General features: G+C 39.4%; 1 protein-coding gene across 1 annotated transcript in view; it reads right to left on the reverse strand.

Moving 5' to 3' along the window:
* The window catches only part of baiap2l1b (BAR/IMD domain containing adaptor protein 2 like 1b), a 73,265-nt gene extending 54,432 nt beyond the window's left edge, over positions 1 to 18,833 (reverse strand). The window contains exons 1-3 of the mRNA XM_074695737.1: positions 18,437 to 18,833; positions 17,123 to 17,198; positions 15,404 to 15,490 (exon numbers count right to left, since the gene is read on the reverse strand). Coding sequence (XP_074551838.1) covers positions 15,404 to 15,490; positions 17,123 to 17,198; positions 18,437 to 18,487 — 214 coding nt within the window. The 5' untranslated portion in view covers positions 18,488 to 18,833. The remainder of the gene's footprint in view (positions 1 to 15,403; positions 15,491 to 17,122; positions 17,199 to 18,436) is intronic.
* Positions 18,834 to 21,136: the final 2,303 nt, after the last annotated feature.

Here is a 21,136-nt window from a genome sequence, read left to right on the forward strand (position 1 = left end):
ATAAAAACCAAACTAGACCAAAAAAAAAAAATAATTAAAAAGAAAATAATTTAAATAAAAAATTGCGCAGTGCACCAAAAATGGTACTGTAAAAGCATCCCTTAGTTGTATTTTAAAATTCAAAATGTGTAAAATGAATATTTTTGTTTTTAATTGTAAAGTACATGTTTTACAACTACCAATGACTACATGTTCCTTTAAAACAAAACATGTGGGCTCATATTATCATTCATTTTAATTGCATTGTTCAATTTTTGCCAAATTATGCAGCTGCAGGTGTTGCCGGCAGCTGCTGAAAGTAACTAACAAAGTAACTTGTAATCTGATTGAGTTACTTTTAAAATCAAGTGGTCAGTAAAGTAACTAAGTCACTTTTTAAGGAGTAATCAGTAACTAGTAATCAGATTACTTTTTCAAAGTAACTGTGGCAACACTGCCTTTCACAAGGTGTATACCTGTTTTGAAAATGAATGGAGATCAGGTCTTGTTTCAAAACAATTTTTCTTTATTCAAGACAACTTTTTACCAGATACAACCTGATGAGGTAAGGTATTTATTTATTAACAGTTATGTAATGCCTTTGTTTGAAACATGACAACAAACACACATTGTCATTTAGTCCCTCAACCAAATTATCATCAACCAAATTCAGCACTACTGGCAGCCCAGTGCTCTGAGACATGTCCCTCATGTGTAATGTTAGTGACGACTATTGACAGCTGTCGTTCTTGTGTAACGTTTTTAGGAACAGTAAATTATTTTCTTTACTTTACAAAATCAGCTTTCAAAGGACCTGCTTTTCTTTGGTGAAATGAACTGTTTTCTTAAGTCATCAGAGTAGTGACCTGTGACATATTTACAGCATAACTCTGTGACAGATGCTCAATGGACTTCCAGTCTGCTGCATGACGAAACCCCGGAGATTCATCAGTATGTAAACACAGCCCCTCCCTGATCTGTCTGCTACACCTTTTAGAGCCACACCTGCCCTTCCAGGGAAACTCAGTTTTTGACTCAGAGTGGATCAAACAGTGAGAGAGTTAGAAGACAAATGGGTAAAAAAAAAAAAGGAGGGAAGCAAAGAAAGAAGAAGAGGAGTGTTTCAGAGAGCTGATAAAGCAGAAGATAAAAACTGAAAAATCATTGACTTTCCTGATCTTCAAAACGTCACAGAAAGTCAACAGAATGAAACAAACACCAGAGAAATTAGACACAAAGTTGCGCGTTGTTTCTCAACCAATAAAAATCTGATCCAGTTTAATTGCAGCTTTTACTGAGTGTATACAAATGTTACGTGAATCAACAGTCTCTCTACAGCTGATAACGCTCATTTGTTTATTGTTGTCATTGCCTTTGCAACACGTTGCCGGGCAACAGGTGATCTCGATCGAGCGAAGTGTGAGGGCAAAAGTGTGTCACGCTGTGAATAAGAGCAGAGGCAATCCTCCACCATTAGCCAACAAAATGACACAGAGATAAAGCCTCAGTACAGACGGCTGCTGTACGCCCAGGCTGTAAATGGGATGGAGCCCTGTCTGCAAACACTCTGCGTTCAGAGGGGTTATAACACCTGAAGATTCAGCAAGAGGAGTTCACTTTATAATTGTGTTAGTTCACAACTTTCATCTGCTAACCCTTCTTCTTTTCAGTTTTCACCTGTTCTCTGACAACTATAGCTCTACATGTTTTATACACACCTGTGTGCCCTGCCTGATTCTTTCTTTTTCTAACGCCTATCTCAGAAACTTTGTTGCTGTCTGTGGATGACGTGAGATATGAGCCCAAATTTTAGGGAATTCTAGTGTAGCCAGTGGTTAGCAGCAAATTGGGTTCAGCCATGGCTTTTTTTTCTGTGCTGGACTTTTTACAGCTGAGTTAGCAAATTTAAAAGTAACTGTTCAGATCAGAAGCAAAGTGAAACTTAAACTTAAGTTTATGATGTGCAAAAAACATTGACAGGTCCTGTTTATTACATGCCTTAAGAGGTACCCATTTTTCTGTTGAGTGTGGGTCTCAGTTTCACTGTTAATAGTATGATAGTACTCATGAGCAAAGTGAAACACATGCTCATTTCATGACTGCAAAAAAAACACTTTTCTGGTCTTAGTTTTTTTTATGGTAAAGTAAAGGTCTTCCATGTCTTTTGCTCACCGTTCCAGAACTGACTGTAAATTTTCATTGTCAAGAACCAATCGTTGTATATATCTCGCTCCTATATAAATATGTAAATAGTAATATTTTTCTAATGTTTTATATTTCTTTATATTTCTTCAAATTTCTAATTTAATATTTTGTTATCATATTCTATTTTTATTATGATGGCATTACTGCAATATGTTTTTTCGTGAGCTGCTGTGCCAAATAAAATTCCCCCAAGGGGGATCAATAAAGAATATTCTATTCTTCTATTCTATTCCTTCAAAAAAAAAAAAAAAAGAATAATAATTGCAATTTACTTAAAAACCCTGTTTCCACCAAGCAGCCTAGTTTGAGATCAGAACGGTTTGGTGCGGGCTGGATCGGTGAAGCCTGATCCTGTTTGCGTTTCCAACCGAGCTCCCTTGTGGTAGGTGGCGTGTAAGCCAGATGCCGATAGTGTACTTGTAATTTCATTGTCTTTGTTTTCACTGCTTAAGACGCTCCATCTCCAGCTTTTTTGAGACACCCCATCTCCTGATTCTTCAATAAGCCTCCAGGCCCTTTTGTCATCACACCTTCTGCCAACTTCTAGGCCTCTGTCTCAATGTGGATTCCTGCAGCATAGGGGCGTGAAGAGTACCTTAGGGGGCGTTTCTCTCAAGCATAATTGTTTAGCTCGAACAATGTTCAAGGTCTTTCTTCACTTTGACCGCTTGCATGTTGACTGACCTTTTCCTTTTCCTTTGCAAAGGAAAATAAAACCTTGCTGGCTGGCAGAAGTCTCTATCTCATTCTTCACCAGAAACAGGAGAATTTACACAACAATAGTTAGCCATATCAGTTGAATAATGATGCCATAGCAGCGCGATGCAGTGAACCCGCTAATAAATCCATCGAAGAAGAAAAATGTGACACAGTAAACAAAGAGCAATGATAGAAGACTTCCAGCAATTTGTCTTTTTTGTGATTGGCATGTGGCTCTTTGTTACGAAGAATAATCAAACTTTGCTTCAGAGAAGACTGTGTGCCGCCAGGAGAAATACAGCAGCCACTGTCGCACAGGAAGTGACGATTCTTTCGACCAATCAAGAGACTGCAGTGTTCTAGCTCCACCTTCTGGGATCGGATCACTTTAGTCTGGTTATTCTGTGATCCGTTCAAGGATTAGTCAGTGGAAACGCCATAAAATGCGTGCCGTGCCAAGACGAGCCAAACCAAACCACTCAGTGGAAACACGGCTTAAAGTCAACTTAGCATAATTTTGTAAAAAAAAAACACCAGGGTGCAGAAAAAATAGATTCTGTAAATTGTAAAATTTTGAAATTCAAGTCGTTTTACTTCATCTTCAAGAGAAGGGGAGAAGGTTCGCCCTTGTGCGATTGGCCTGGGTTCAAATCCAGCCTGTGGCCTCTTTACTCCCCTCTCTTGCCCTGTTTCCTTCTCTATCCACTTTCCTTTGCTATCTAATCGAAGGCATAAAAAGCCAAAAAATAACTTAAGAAAGAGAAGAGACTTTTAAGATCCTTGTCGAATAGAAATATCCCTTCTAATGCGCAAATGCTACTTGGCGTTAGCAACACTGCGTAAGCTTTTGAATGCAAATCAATCATTGTTTGGATACCACCAATGGGAGCCAGGGGTGACTGCCTTTTGCTTACTTATGCGCTCTATAGATTTTCCTCGTCTACACTAAATCCTGCTAAAAGAGGATGGCACGCAAATATAGTTGCACTAAAAAAAGAAAAGAGAACACTTTTCATACTAAAATCAAGGCCACGGGAAACAGTTTTTTCAGTCAATCTCAGTAAAGTTATTACACCATGAAGTGGCAGCTGTGGCTCTGTAGTAGAGGCTATTGTCTCTAAATTGGAAGACTGAGGGTTCCCAGGTCTCACACTCCACGTACTGAAGTGTCCTTCTGGAAGATATTTAACCCAGAACTGTCCTGGTGGCTGTAGCAGCGGATGGTGAATGGGATTTCAAAAGGCACTTTACATAGAAGCCTCAGCCATCAGTGTATGAACATGGTGTGAATGGTTGAATGAGATGTGATGTTTAAGTTTGATGGACTGTAAATAAAGTGCAGCAAACACCTCTATACCTGGTTGGCTGTAAGTTTACCTGGTCTTTGTTGCCTTCCTGTGTAAAACCCTGTGAACTTTTAGCATGAGCACTCTGTCTGTAACATACAATCAAAGCTCACAGTTGGATTACCTGCTCAGTCTGACATCTTCTTTAAGAAAACAGCCTCTAAAGACATTTCAACTCTTCATGTGTCAGACCGACAAACTTTGAAAGCATCCTGCTAATGACTAGTTTCCCTTTCTCTCCCGATGAGTGGTGATGGCTTTAATGACCATTTTACATACCATAGGTGTCCTGTATTTGCATGACGTTTCCACATAATTATGTGTTTGACAGTGTTTTTGTACATGAGTCTGTGTGGCAGAGTCTTTACCGTGTGACAGATCTTGCCTCGGGGTCAATAACTTTAAAGGTTAAATTGCTTCAGAACGTAAACCTCAATAGCTATCATGATTTGAGTTATGTTGGAAACAGCACAATACATAAATGAGTAAGTGCTACGCTCAAACTACTTAGAGAGCAGATTTAAATCACTCCTACCTCGCCTTTTACATCATGAAAGGAAATATGCAGTGTTTAAGCCTCGGGCTAACAAGTTCTAGCAACAAATGCTTTTGTTGTTGCACAACTGAAGTAACTTCTGAACATTTTTTGTTTCATTTTCTGGCTAAAGTGATTTTTAATGAGAAAAAAAGAAATAATACTCATATTTCTCTTCTAAACATTAGATACTTATTTTACTTTCTAAACATTTTTTCACAGAAAAGACAAACTTAATTTTCAAATGTAGTAATGAAATAAAAATGCAGCTGAAGATGTGTTGTTGTCATGCTACTGTTGACTGCTTTTCCCCTTGTAGAAAAATGACAATCCCTCGAGTGGGTTGCAACTTGTGGACATAAATCCCATGAAGCATTTTTTTTTACCAAATTCAGACAGAATTTTACCCATTTTGCTTTAGTGTATGTCCCTCTGTGTTTTTAGCAGCATTGCTGCTACGCTTTGACCACAATGCTGTTATTTGTGTTATTATCCTGATATGAAGGATACCCTCATTTCTGTGGGGCACATTGGAATTGAATTGCTTACTGGATGTAATATTCAGCTTATCAACATAAAATTACACTCACTGGCCACTTCATTAGGTAGACCTTGCTAGTACCGGGTTGGACCCCTTTTGCCTTCAGAACTGCCTTAATCCTTGGTGGCATAGATCCAACAAGGTACCAGAAACATTCCTCAGAGAGTTTGGTCCACATTGACATGATAGCATCACACAGTTGCTGCAGATTTTTCGGCTGAACATCCATGATGAGAATCTCCTGTTCCACCACATCCCAAATGAGCTCTATTGGATTGAGATCTGGGGACTGTGGAGGACATTTGAGTACAGGGAACTCATTGTCATGTTGAAGAAAGCAGTCTGAGATGATTCCAGCTTTATGACATGGAGCGTTATCCTGCTGGGAGTAGCCATCAGAAGATCGGTGCACTGTGCTCATAAAGGGATTGACATGGTCAGCAACAATACTCAGGTAGGCTGTGGACTTTAAACCATGCTCAGTTGGTACTAAGGGGCCCAAAGTGAGCCAAGAAAATATCCCCCACACCATTACACCACCAGCAGCAGCCTGAACCGTTGATACAAGGCAGGATGGATCCATGCTTTCATGTTGTTGACGCCAAATTCTCCGAATATCACAGCAAGCGAGACTCATCAGACCAGGCAACGTTTTTCCAATCTTCTATTGTCCAGTTTTGGTGTTGCTGTGTGAATTGTAGCCTCAGTTTCCTGTTCTTAGCTGACAGGAGGGTCACCTGGTGTGGTCTTCTGCTGCTGTAGCCCATCTGCCTCAAGGCTGGACGTGTTGTGTGTTCAGAGATGCTCTTCTTCAGACCTCAGTTGTAACCAGTGGTTATTTGAGTTACTGTTGCCTTTCTATCAGCTCCAACCAGTCTGTCCATTCTCCTCTGACCTCTGGCATCAACAAGGCATTTTGGCCCACAGAACTGCTGCTCACTGGATATTTTCTCTTTTTGGGACCATTCTCTGTAAACCCTAGAGATGGTTGTGGGTTAAAATCCCAGTAGATCAGCAGTTTCAGAAATACTCAGACCAGCCCGTCTAGCACCAACAACCATGCCATTTTCAAAGTCTCTTAAATCACCTTTCTTCCCCATTCTGATCCTTGCTTTGAACTGCAGCAGATCGTCTTGACCATGTCTACATACCTAAATGCGGCCAACTAGCTGAAAAAACAAGAACTTATTTCACAATTTTTTAAATTTAAGAAATTTAGGAAATGTTGTTAGGAAATTCCTGAATTTCCCTTTGGGATATATAAAGTATTTTTTCATTTCATTCATTCCATTTCATTTCATTTCATGTGCCTGAAACTGTGTGATTTGCTTTCCATCAGATTCTAGTGTCCACCAACAGTACAATCAGGGGTTGCAAGAAGGAAAATAAATGTTCATGGATACTTTTGGAGTCAAAGCTAGAATACCAATGAAATTTAATACCTCAGAAAACCATAATAAAGACTTTTTAATACTTTTTAAGGGCCTTAATTTTCCCACAATTGATTTATCAACTTTTAATACTTTTTAAGACCCTGCCAACACCCTGGTGTGTGTGTGTGTGTGTGTGTGTGTGTGTGTGTGTGTGTGTGTGTGTGTGTGTGTGTGTGTGTGTGTGTGTGTGTGTGTGTGTGTGTGTGTGTGTGTGTGTGTGTGTGATTTCCTGTGTTTCCCATGTTTCTGCAGCCAGCCTCAAGTGGACTCTTGAAGAACTAACATTTTTAGCACTTCTGCATATTTCTGGCCCGGGTTTGCCACTTGCCTCTTACACTGTTGGCAAAAACAAGTCACTGATTGAGGAGACAATCAACAATGGAAAGCATTTAAAACTGCAGCCCTAAGGGTTAAGTTATTTGCTCATTTTCTATGATATAAATCATTAAAACACACCAGAAAGCCAGGTCTTTTCTAATGACTTGTATAAGGAAGGGTCATGGCATTGTAGTAGGTGGATTAACTAAAAAAGAATTTCCAGGCTTTGTTCCTGAGCCCCACCTCAGAGCAGAGATAACACACGAAAGATAAAGTTCAACAGAAAACTACCAGAGTCTGGGAACAGAGTGTGTGTGAAACATAAAAAAAAGAAAAATGAGAGGAACGTCCTCCTCTAAGCTGATTTTAAAAACAACATTTCGCTGGTAGCATGCAAAGCGGCCCACAGTTCTTCCTCTGTGTTTGACTGTGGGCAAAATAATCCTGGCATCACAGAGAGCCACCTGACACACCATGCAAACATGTTTGGATTATGTAAAGTGGGACTGGTGCCATTTGAACGAGCCAGGACCATCAAGAAGCAGCATGTGTGTATGTGTGTGTTTGTCTTTAATGTGTGTGTAAAGCTGTGGCGGCTGTAAAAAGGATAAGATTGGATGAGGTGTAGCTCTCTGAGGAGAACGAAACGCTGTATGCTCAAACAGGCTTTTTCTTTCTCTGGAGATTCTTTGGCAGTTATAGGGTTTGTCAAAATTTTCTGCTCAGTTAAGCTAACAGTAGCAGTTTCATTTAAAAAAAACTGAACTCTAGGCCTGTCACGATAATCAATAAATCAATTAACCGAACCATAAATAAAAATGTCCTCAGTAAGTTTGCCAGCCTCGATAAGCTGACACTTGCATGCATGTTTGTTTTCCTCCTCTCTTTCCACCAAAGAGGCTGAATGAGAAGATGGTTCACTATGTCCATCTTCCCTAACATCGGGGTGCATAGGTTCTAAAGTGGATATAGCGGATTTATAGCGGAGTGAGCATCTGTCAAAAATGCGATCTTTGGGGTGAAGACGGGGCTGCTCTGCTCTCGCGTACACACGGAGAGAGCTGAAGCGAGCGTCCTGAGGGGTAAGGAGGAAACACACACTAATATGAGTGATGGCACCAAAGATACGGTTCTTAAGCCGCCTGCCACAGTCCCAGTGTGGGAATATATTGTTTTTTTATCAGAATGAACAAAGTGTGAGCTCATGAACACCAATGAGCTGACATGTCGCATTTGTTTGAAAATAGTGGCGACGAAGAAGAAGAAAAAGGGAAGGTGCAGCGGAGCCTTGTTCTTTGACAATCCGCTCTTACTGAGGCTTTTGGTCTGCAAAGGAAATAGAAATAAAAGCACCAAATGGTGGGCGCTCAAAGACAGCTACATTGCCAAAGAAATGCAGCCCTTCAATACGGTTGAAAGCCAGAAATGTTAAAAATGTTTGACAGACAGTACGGATTGACTGGGAAAAAGTACATGTTACAAACAATTCAGGAACTGTATAAACTCCCTTTTATTTAGGCTATAGTTTTTATTGTTTTGTTTTTTTTTGAGTTTTGATTTTTCTTTAGAGACAGGGTCCATGTTTTATTGTTTTTGATTAGTATTAATTATTTTCATTGACATGTATTTTTTTCTAAAAGAGAGTCCATTTCATTTTCATTGTATTTTTTTTTCTCTTTCTTGTTTGTTAAATTTATTATATTTTTTGTTTAATTTATTTTATTTAAAAGATCCTGACCTTTTAATTACAGTTAAATACTCTTGAGAAATTAAAGTTTCTTGCTTTTGATATGGTGTACTCACTTTATTATCCCATTTATCATAATTACATCAATGAAAAAATGAAAAAAAAAATCAAAATAATATTGACAATAATATCATTTATCGGCAATAATGTTTTGGAAAATTATCGTCTAGCAAAATTTGTTATCGTGACAGGCCTACTGAACTCTAAATAATCTAAACTCCTGGCGGTTGCACATCCTGACCCTGGAGATCCAAATTCTTGTTTATTGTTTTTGCCCGGTGAAGGAAACAAGTCAGAAACCTGAGTGTCTGAATGAAACAACTCGTTGACATCTGAACTCTGGCAGCAGAGGGGGCAAGTGACAGAAAGAGTTAACGGAAGAAGGTAGGAGGACGAGGTGCACCGGTCCTCGAATGCCTCTAGAGAGTATCTGGTTTCTGGTCTGCTACGCGCCACCAGAGATCAGGTTTCTGACGGGGGAGCTTCACTTCATTCGTGAGAAGAATGAGAGCGCAGATCCAGAGACTTCTTCTGTTCTTGTTAAAGCCTGACATGATATTACTCCTGAGGTGTGTGACATTCACAGACTCCATTCACAAAGCATTCAGGTTAACAGTCCAGGTTTATTAGACCAGATGACTGAGAGTAGTGAGTGTTTAATCGCCTCCTGCTTTACATAATCCCCCATAATGAGTCATTCTGAACTGATCTGTCTCCGTCTGTCTCTCTTTCAGGGATTAGTGGGAGCTGGAGTTAGTCCACAGGTCAGAGGTGAGCATGACTCAGTTTTGACATTTTAACTTCACCCTACATAAAATTTGTTTTGTAATGCTAATGTCACGTCTGCATCACCCCCAGGGCTTGTCATTTCTCATTTTTGTTCTGCAGAAAGGGAAAATGATCCGTGGGTTTATTCAAAAATTAACACTGCTGTTAGCCGTTTAAGTTTGCTGAGGTTTTAATTACTTTGATAGATACTGATAATATCAGCAGCTTGTTTGCATCCCTCCCTTCATTTCCTCTTCATTTCCTATCACAGGAAGCACATCCCAAGATGTCCTCCAGCTTGATTCAGAGTAAACTGGTCTAAAGATGTCTTCTGGAAGCAGGGACCATCACAAACACATGTTCAAGGAAAGAGGGAATTAAGAGAGGAGATGACAAATTATCTCACAGTTATCCTTGTTGCTTGGTGCTGCCCAAGTAGCTGCCTGTTGCAGTAGCTCCCTCTTCTTTGCCCGTCTCTTGTAATTATTTCGTTTCTTTTTCGTCATCTTTGTATTTGGAGTGGATCATTACTTTGTTTGGTTCATTGTTGGTCATGGACACCAAACTTTTTGTGGCTTCAGCGATATTTTGACTACTTTTCTCCTGTGTTTGTCTGGAGATCCTACATGTAACCATGGCTGCATTGTTTACATGTGAAATTAGCTGTTAGCAGTCTGTAGCATGTCAAGGCTTGATGATTTCCCTCAAGGTGAGGAGGAGGAGGAGGTGAGGACGACGTGCTGGTTCTCGGGTGTGAGCTGGGAGGTGACGACGTGGACCTGTCCTTCCATCCATCATTGTTGGGAACGGGGGATCTATCTCCAGTGGGATGGACGAGCTAGCCGAGCTAGCCCAGCGGCAGAGGGGCTGCTGGAGGGCAGAGTGGCATTGTGCTGTTCACGGACGTGGCTGATGGAGCTGACATGGGACGCCGGCGCCACATTGGAGGAGTTTTGCCTGCTGTGAGCAGACAGGATCCAGGAGACAGAGACTGAACAGACTGCTGGGGAGGCTCAGTCCTGGACCCTGTGGAGGTGGAGACTGGCTGGGCTGGAGAGTGGTGGACGGAGCTGTCGTCATCTATTTTCTTGTGGACCTTTTTGCACTTTCTATACACTTTCTTACTTTTGTTTCCTTAAATGCTGCTGTGACTAAAAGTAGAACAAAACTTCCCCTCCTTTCCCTATTAAGAGCACGGCAACTGAGGTTTATTTTTGTCAGCAATGCATCATGATTTTCTGCAAGGGTCCTCAGGGACAGAGCTGTTTTCAGGACTGAAAAAAAGGTGTTCCAATGAAAAAACATGGAGAAAAAATGATCCACCTAAAAATACTGTTTTCTTTTTCAGTTTTTTAAATTCTAAATTGACCTCCAGCAGTTTTGGCTCCCGCTTTCTGTTTTGTTGAAAAGTTTCCATCAACCAGAAGTATTTTTTTTGATGACAGCATCAACTTTGTCTCAAGCAGATGTCTTCCAGCCATCTATTCAAAACCATACACAGCCAGTAACGGCTTTAATATTCCACGTAGAGGTAATATCTATGTGTCTGTGCTCCTTTAAAGTTACACTCCGGGATGGAACAAGTTGGGTCCTATCACAAGGTTTAGGGCAGAAATTACCCCTACAGCAGTGTTTTTGTGCAGCAGAAGCCCAGAGCACACGCACCAAACACCCCCTCCCTGCTCCTCTGCTGGTTTCCTCTGCACTCAGGCGGGGCCAATTTTTACTTGACCAAAAACACAAATAAACAGACTCCCGCCAAAAAAATGTGATATCAGTCTGCATTCACGCTTTATTTAGAGAATTTTCAGCGTGTTACTTTCACACTAAAACACTGCTAAATAAGGCTCTAGTTCTGCACCTGACTCGGCATGTTAGCACAAGCTAATCACGGATATTTGACGCATACCTGGTTAGCCTTAAACCAATTTGCATCGCTCCTTATCCTGTGTTGTTCTCCAAGTTCCCGAAAGCGAGTAAAAGTTACCCTCATTTAGGAAAAAGCTTTATTTGTTTGCTGTTTTGTTTCACTTTGGTTGTTTTTCTTCCTCCGTGCTATGTCCACTATCATATCTGCTCTGATTAGCTTCTTCTACTCACTACCATCAATACACAAAGTCACTTGTGCACTGGGGGCACTATGATTGGCTAAGGTAACCAGGCTTACTCTCTGCCCAGAAACGTCCTGAAACAACCAAAACATCAACAAACAGACTTAGGAAGGGGTTGAGGCAGACACAGACACTGACCCACATGAATACAGGCCTAGGGAAGACAATTGCGCAGGATTACTCCTCTGAAAGTTGAAATTGTATTTTTTAGGAAAGTCCTGCAGACTCCACCTTAAAGGAGCACAGAACCGTCAGGGCTTAACCCTAAACAAATTGCTAGTTTCAGGACAATGAAGTGCACCAGCTATTTATACCTGTTCAACTAGCCCTTAATGCAAATATATTACCTTTTTATTTCTTTAAGATTTTTTGGGCTTTTTTGCCTTTCAATGGATAGGAGGAAAGATAGTGGATAGCGGACGAAAAGGGGTGAGGCTAGGGAGTGACATCACAAGGCCTTCTGCGCTCCATCTACTGGGATTTTCACACACGACCATTACAAATTAATTTAGGTACCAAAAAAAAACTCTGTAGTATTAAGAGCAAAGAGCATTTTTAAGGTTTAAATCCAAAATCAAGGAGTCAGAAAGTACTTCCTATGGGGTAAGTTTCTGCTAAAAAAAACAGCCAAAAACATGCTAACAGGCAAGACACAACAGTTTATACCACAAGCAGCATTTCAAGTATTCTCAGTTTTCTTTCATGTTTGTTTATATTGTGTTTTGTTTAAGTTGTCTTTTAAACTCAAATACAACAACTTATAACCTAACTCCCATCTGATTGTGTTTCAAATTAAAAACTGATACCAAGAAACCACTCAAACTTCTCCACCGGCTCACAGCAGCATCCGTCTCATTGTCTTTAGTCTGAAATGCTGTCACCACTCAAGTCTTTGCAACAGAAACAAAGACTGTCTCCACCAGGCTGAGCAGATGGAAGGATGGAAAGCTGTGATGTGGAATTATAATCACATATTTTGCACAGTGAGCGCTTGTGATAATAACAATCTATTGTAGCTAAAATGGAAGCGGATAATAATCCCATGGAGGCGACGTTATATGTCCACCAGGCTTTTCTCGTTCATTTTTACTGTGCCAGGACTTGTGTAGCAGTACGGCACCACGTGGCACTCCCCATTGTGCTGCTGAATTTAATTAGCAGTTTTGCTGCTAATCAGCGGGAGAGTCAAGAGACACGCAGCAGTTAAATCAAAGTGAGCCACAAGTGGCGCTGAGTGAGGATGCCAGACGTCTTCAAGCTGCAAATGAGCCCGTGGGATCCAGAGCGTGGGGAGTCAGCTAGAAACTAACACAGAAGCAAACAAACTCTGTGCCACAGTGTGTTTCAAACTCACACACACACACACACACACACTTCAGCACATCCATCACAAGCTCCATGCTGACATTAATCAAAGTGTAACTGCTGCTGTGATGGAGCAACAGGACTCCCTTGTTTGTCTACCTCGATAATAATGAAGAGATCTGACAGTGCACACTTGTTCGTGTTTACACGCCGTCATTACAAAAAAGGTACAACAGCCTGCTCAAAATGCAGCAGTGATTCTTGTAACTGAAGGAACAAAAACGCCTTTGAAAAAAATCTGGTTTTGTGGAATTCATTTCAGACTTTGTTTGGTCTCCTCTCTGCAGATCAAATGTCAGATTCTTTTAAGATCCTGCAGATTTTCTTCTGCAGAAATAAAACAACACATTCTGTCTTTTTGAAACTGTTTTAGCCCAACTACTGCAAGTTGGGCTAAAACTAGCCCAGTGTTCAGACCATAGACTGTATAAGATATGGACGTAGTTTCTGTGACATCAGCCATCTGTTTCCGAAACGATAGGAAAGAAGCCAGTCTTCAGACGGTGCAATATTGGATATGTTGCAGGCTTTTAGCTTCGTTTTTAACAGCTATAGGGGGCCTGTCAGTGACTCGAGCTGAACTGTATTACTAGCTGCATTTCCCATTAGACTTTTTTTTGCAAAATCACGCCGTGACCTCACGTCTTGAGGCTTATTTCATTCCTTGGCTTTTAATTCACCATGACAGTTGTGCGATCTCTGTCCTTTTATGTCTTTTATGGTCTTAACCCCTTTGTTTTTATGGCTCTTATTGGTTTCTTTGTGTTATTTTTATTTATTTGACAAACTTGATTGTTTTTAAAATATGCTATATAAATAAAGTGGATTGGATTGGAACTCAAAACAGGCAGAAACAAAACACTGACTGAAAATCATCATCTCCTCCACCCCTCCCTCCTTCTGCACTCTGACCCACTCACAGCCTTCCTGATGCCTTCACTGGCGCTCAAAAACACCAACATCTGCACTGAACACAGAACTAACAGCAGAGCTGTTACAGTATTAACACCAGAGTCTGTATGTGTGGCAGTGGACACGCACTTGGGACTTCTCTGAGAGGAGCAGTTATTTACATCTGGTGAAAGGTTTTTGCAAAAACGGTGCTTCTGTTGCACTTTTGTGAAAAAGTTCTACATGGAAACTTCTGAAACAACTCAGTCCCTCAGTCTGTCTAACATATGTCTGGTTCTGTCGAGGGTTTCTGCCCATTAAAGGCAAGATGTTGCTCTCTATTGTAACTTGTTAAATGCTGCAAAGCCCTGTACTCATGGTGGGCTACGATGACATAAGACTCCTTGTCTTGTCTTATCTTGATGTTGGGTTTCTTTTGAATTGAATTGAATTTATTCATAAAGTAGGGACGGTGCAGTTTAATATAGTTCCATCACTAAGTATGAATCTGATGTGCTGCACAGAGTTTATAGCAAATGCTAATTTCCAACTCTTGTCCCTAGTTGGGCCTTTAAAATTCAGAAAATGTACAATATTTAACAGCATAAAATAATAAAAAAAAGTTTACAATTAATTCTGTTAATACATTTTATAAATATTAACGGGTCCAGACCAGTCAGTGTTTTTAGAAAGTATCTTGAGATGTTTGTTATGATTTGGAGCTATATAAAGATTGATTCATCAATCAATCGAAAAACCACCTCATGACAGCGTAAAAACTTCTCATCGGAATTTAGCAGTTTTTCAAAATTTTGGTGTTTCCATTACTATTTTTATTGCAATATTTATTTTTTTGCACAATTCTAGGTGTAACAGAAACTTGGCTTCGGATCAGACAATCAGATGACCGTTGTATCTTCTAAGCCACTGAGTTAGCCCCCCCCCAGTACAGTATGAGCGTTTCAGACCTAAGCTGATTTTTGAACCAGGCTGTGAATATGTTTTTAGCGCTGTAAAATCCTGTTTTGTTTTGTTTTTTGTCGCGGTGCGTACGTGGTTTCCAGTATTTCTGCAGCCAGCCTCAAGCAGTTTCTCTATGAACTGCAACTTTTAGCACTTCTGCACAGGCTTCATTTTTTTAACTCAGATGTTGCTTTGTTGATATTACCTCTCTTCATGTAGCATTCATGGCTCTTTACATTTTTGACCAATTGCCACTATAAATGTATTAGCTTTCTACTTCTATTGACTGGAAACCGTGTTAATAAATTTAGACACATTTTTGAGCAGGAGAGAAGTCCTGATTGAGATTATAAGATGTACTACTCTGCAGAAATGCACTCTTGAAACAACAACAAAAGCATCAGGGACCACAGTGAGACTGCAGGAACCAGCGTCACAGTCTGCAGATTCCCCTCACTTTATCCCAGGAGAGAGCCAGAGGACAGGGGAGACGGAGACTTACCTAATTCTCTGGAGACAGGAGACACTGCAGCATTCTCCCCAATCTTTGACATTGCATCAAAATACAACTTTCCCGCCAGGGTCATTGCTGGGAAAATGATAAAACTGTTGTTAATGTTTGACCAAATCATTAAGGACAAATAGATTTTCACCCACTGGACAGAGCAGCCTACATATTCCAAAATCTGGAAAAGCACCAGTTCATTTAAGTTACATCAAGGAGTGAAAACAAAAAAATGTTCACGCCAATCAACTGCAAGATAATTTTTTTAAAGAAAATGACAAAAATATCACAAATATTTCTCTTAAAGAAGTTTTTATTTTGTTGGTTTCTTATAAAATTCAATACCGCCTACAAACCTTAGCTCACTCATGAACTCTGTGCACCAAAGCAGAGTCTAAAGTTTCCCTAGAGATTTTTAGACATTTAATTTTGCACCAAGTGCATGGAGTGTATGACATTTTTGCAGATGTTCAAGAAGATTAGGGACGCCAATGTACAGGGTTATATTTATTGTTGAGTGGGCAGCAGAAGCTCAGTCTGGGAATAGGTCAACTGGTTCCTGGAGAGGTGCCAGTTCACATCCTGGGCAACCTTGAGGAACGCACATGGGTAAAGCTCCCTCACTTTGACACCTCTTCATTAATACAAGGTCATCAGGTCCTGTTTTTGCCTGTGTTTGTGTAATTTGGCCAATATCATATGATCCAAAGCAGAGAGTGAATTTCCCACTAGATTTAATAATTTAATAAATTATCTTTTCTGCTGCTCCTGTTGTAACTGTTGAACCACATCTGTTTTCATTCATGTTAGGCCTGTCACGATAATCAATACAGCAATCAACCGAACGATATAATAATAATAATGATAATAATAAATAAAAACATCCTCGGTAAGTTTGCCAGCCTCGATAAACTGACACGTGCATGCATTTCCTCCTCTCTTTCCGCCAAAGAGGCTGAATGAGAAGATGGCTCACTACTTCTATCTTTCCTAACATTGGGTGCATAGGTTCTATAGCAGATTTAGCCTTGTCTCTGACAATCCGCTCTTACTGAGGCTTTTGGTCTGCAAAGGAAATAGAAATAAAAGCGCCAAATGGTGGGCGCTCAAAGACAGCTACATTGCTAAAGAATTGCAGCCCTTCAATACGGTTGAAAGCCAAAAATATTTAAAACGTTTGACAGACAGTACGGATTGACTGGGAAAAAGTACATGTTACAAACAATTCAGGAACTGTATAAACTCCCTTGTATTAAGGCTATAGTTTTCAATTGTGGTTTTTTTTTTGGAGTTTCGTTTTTTCTTTAGAGACAGGGTCTATGTTCGATTGTTTTTGATTAGTATTAATTATTTTCATTGACATGTATTTTTTTTCTAAAAGAGAGTCCATTTCATTTTTATTGTATTTTTTTTTCTCTTTCTTGTTTGTTAAATTTATTATATTTTTTGTTTAATTTATTTTATTTAAAAGATCCTGACCTTTTAATTACAGTTAAATACTCTTAGGAAATTAAAGTTTCTTGCTTTTGATATGGTGTACTCACTTTATTATCCCATTTAACATAATTACATCAATGAAAAAATGGAAAAAAAATCAAAATAATATTGACAATAATATTGTTTATCGGCAATAATATTTTGGAAAATTATCGTCTAGCAAAATTTGTTATCGTGACAGGCCTAGTTCATGTTCATTTATATAAAGTGAAAACTCACCAGCTACAGACTTCTCATAGTTCTTCCCCAGGTTGACCAGGTTCCTCAGTCCTGGGTTGAACTGGTCCATCACACTCTGGGTGGGTAGACACAAAAAAAGGAGGGGACACTTAGTCACACAGTGTTCATTCAAAGTTTTAATCGTTGACGAATGCTGTTGAAACATAGATGAGTTTCTAGGTGGGTGGCTCAAACATGACTGAGTGACATCACATGGGAGTAAAGGTGGGGAAGAGGAAACACTCAGTCATGACATCGACTATTTATTAACAGGAGCTTTAGGCACAAATTCACCTGGATGTCATGGAATAGGTTTGACATCGGGTTGTATCTATCAAATATAGAGAGTTAACATCAAACTTTGCAGATCAGAAACAGCAGGAATCAGCACTATTTCGCTTCCCTCCTCATGTAAACATATTGTATTATACTGAGGTGATGGCTGCTGGAGGAGCCGTGTGTATAACCTTACCACAGAACACACACAAGCAGATGAATTATTAAACCTGGAGTCTTTTACCTGCATTTCATCACAGCAAGGAGCTGCAGGGCTGCTCTGAGAGGAGGCTGGACATGCAAAAACTAGTCAAGAGGGCAAAATGAGCTTTTTTTTTTTGGACCCATGAAGACACATTTCACAAACTTATCCTTACTCTAATGAATACATATGTGACCATACAATGAGGTAAGTCAAATAACACCCGATAAAGTGGTTATGATCAAGCTATATTGTCCTTTCAATTATTTCAGGACAGTCATTCAACTGTCCAACAGAGAAAAACAGTAAAAGCTTTTCCAAACATAAATTATCTTGGATAAATAATAATAATGCTGAGCAACAAAGGTGGCAATTTAATGAGGAAATGGCATTCCTAGGGTGGGGCTATTCACTCCAAAACCAAACTCACTACTTCAGTTAACTGTCTCTCAGAAAACCTCTAACAAGAAGGCTGTTTGGATTGGATTTTATATCAAGAAAAATAGACTAATGAAGGAAATATAGGGTAAAAACACAAAATCCTTACTCAAAGTGTTAGCAATAAATTATTATTTATTGGTAATATACATCAGAGCCTTTCACTATGATGCCAAGTTAACTCTACCTGCAGTCCAGAAGTTTTAGTATACATTTGAATGCTTTATCTGCTAAAATAAAGTATTTAAATAACTGTAAGTCAGTTAACATGTAAAAGTTTCTGTTGCTGTCTGTGGAAATTTAAACTACAGCTTCACTATTACACACATGAAACCATGGAGGTTTGTTTCCCTCTCCCCTGTCGTGGTCGCACCTGTTGTGTTCCCAGCAGCACCCACCTTGTAAGTACTTTCTGTGAGCTTGTACACTTCCTCCGTGGTCCTCGACATGATGAAGTTTAATTCCTTAGCGACGCCCGAAAACGAAAAGTGTTCAATAACAGAGTGGGCTAAAACCACAACCAGAAAAAAAACAAAAACAAAGAAAAAGTCCAAGAGGGGGGAAAAGTGACAAAAACCTACGGACACGTGAAATTCCTCATAGCCAGCAGGAGACGCAAGACGCACACATACCGAGGAAAAGGTAAAAACTGAGAGGAGAGAAAACAGAGTTGCTGCTGCAGCGCTGCCTGTGAACTCGGTAAATGCTTAGCTGTCAAACTTGTTGTAGGTGGTTGGCTTACTTAAGAGGGGAGGAGGTATGTGGAGGTAGGAATAGGTGGACACAGGTGGTAAGCTAACCAGAACAAGACACAAGACTACACTTCCGGCTGGCGACCTTCAAATTAAAACTTGGGTTGATCACCGGTGACACCGCTGCACAAGTGTATTTCAAATTACCGTAACTCATCGCTACTTCGTGCAATTTTAATCATTCAAAGTGCCCCTGAAAGCTGTGAAACGGGGCTTTCTGGCGATATTACATGCATTACGGTAATGACTGAGTGCTGCGTGAGGAAGAGTGGGCGGCGTTTGTGAGAGAGAGCGGAGGATTCAAGTCAACTTTTGGTGCGGTTTCTTGGAGTTCAGGAGAGTTTTAGAGGTATAATCTGTTTAAATAAATTCGAATCTTGTAAATAAAAGTTTTTCTCGAAGTGATTTTGTCGTTTTTTGCAATTGTTGTGTGTTTTTTGATCGAGTTTTTACTGTTTTTTTTGGTGTGTATTTTGCCGTGTTTTTGTAGTTTTGCCATTGTGTATTGTTATTGCCATTGTGTGTCAAGTGGGTCTCTGTCTTCAGGTGGACAGGAACAATTTCAGAGTCTACCACTGCTATAATAATAATAATAATAATAATAATAATAATAATAATAATAATAATAATAATAATAACAATAAACGGCTTGCTTTTTGACATCTTATACAGCCTGTAACATGGACTCAGAAAGCTACAGAAATGTGAAACCGTCTAAGTTGTTGCAAAATTGTTTGAATTAAATATTTGCAAACTCAGAAATGTTCAATCTGCACTTTTCAAGAATTTATATAAAGAAAGTTGAAGAAAATTCAATTCCATTTTCGTCCTTTTCCTTTTAAAACACACAGTTTGGGGTATTTTCATACATCAGAATGGTAAATACTTGACAGAGTTGGAAAATTTTACTTCTCCTGGAAAAGGGTGTAAATTATTTACACACAGGGTATTTTTTTGACAAAATTATTGACAAAAATAGACAAAAAAAGACCAGGAGCTTTAATAAAATAGCTATTACTATGGTGCTAAAGGGTTACGGTACATTTTTTCACACAAAAAATCCAGATAGTAAATTTAAATCTATTAAAAAAAAAAGTATCTGTATTCCGCTTTTAATGAATACAACTCCCTCGAAATGTTTAAATGTTATGCATTGAATCTTATCACACTTAATCAAACATTGCATGCCTATATTTCACAGCTTATTTAACTTTTATGGCTTTACCAAATATTTCTATTTGACTTAGTTTCTTTACCATGCCTTTATTCTGAAATCCTCCCCTCGTCATTGCTCGTCTGGCTCTTTCTGCGGTGCTTGACACTCGCTGTTGCAGGTAGAAAATGTGGACAATAGAGCTCATAAAGGAGACGGGCGCTCCCTGGAGGTTACTAATCCTTAACACAATGGGAGCACGTCACACCATCCACATCTCACGCACCCTTATTTTGGAAAATGCGGATCTCAGATGAGTTTAGGAGTTTAAGAGTTTTGGAAATTTAAAAGTTATCAGCCTCTGAGATAACTTCACATACAATGGCTTAAAAAAAACAGGAAACAAAAATAACTTTTACTCAATTTTTATAGAATTTTAACTCATGTATTATTTTTCACATTTAACATAAAGTTTGTAAACAAGACCTGAATCAGAATAACACAGAACTTGTGCTTCTTTAAGTCAAAATTTGGTTGATTTTTAGTTTGTTTCCAATTTGTACAGCTGAAACACTTATTGAATTTATAGCATTCCTGCAGACTGGTAAAATATGAGATTATGGGTTTGAAGAAGTTTAATGCACGACCACTAGATGTCCCCCATGGTCAGCTAATTTTTTTATTTTACAGCCAGAGAGACCTGAAAGGAATGGCATGCATGTATTCATAAATCAGTAGTATTTTGGTATATTCTAATGTTTCTCATAATGTGGTTTAAGTCAGCACTCTTGTATGAAGACAATCCAATGAGCTTAAAATTGAGAGCTTACACATAGAGGCTCTGCATATTTGATGTCAAACTGGGACATTTTTCCAAAAAATCAAACAAAGCATCCACAGATATCATGAGCTCTAAATGTGAGCACATAAAGCAAACCTTTGCTTAGTAAATGTCATTTCATATTAAACTATGAAAAGCCTCCTGCAGCCACAGGGAGCATTTGATAGAGCTGAATGCAGAATGAGATTTTGCCCCCGGGCTCGGCACACATACCACTGTCTTCAACCGTTAAACTGTTGTAAGGTGACGCATACAAAGTAATTAGTCTCCGAAGCCTCTGTGTTAGTGCCTTTCTACATTGTCTCCTCTCCTGTTATCTCCTGCCACACTGCCGTCCTGACAGCCTCCCACT

The sequence above is a fragment of the Halichoeres trimaculatus genome, unplaced genomic scaffold (assembly GCF_033239565.1).
Source record: "Halichoeres trimaculatus isolate MK-OKI-2021-1 unplaced genomic scaffold, fHalTri1.1 fHalTri1_scaffold_20, whole genome shotgun sequence".
NCBI lineage: Eukaryota > Metazoa > Chordata > Actinopteri > Labriformes > Labridae > Halichoeres > Halichoeres trimaculatus.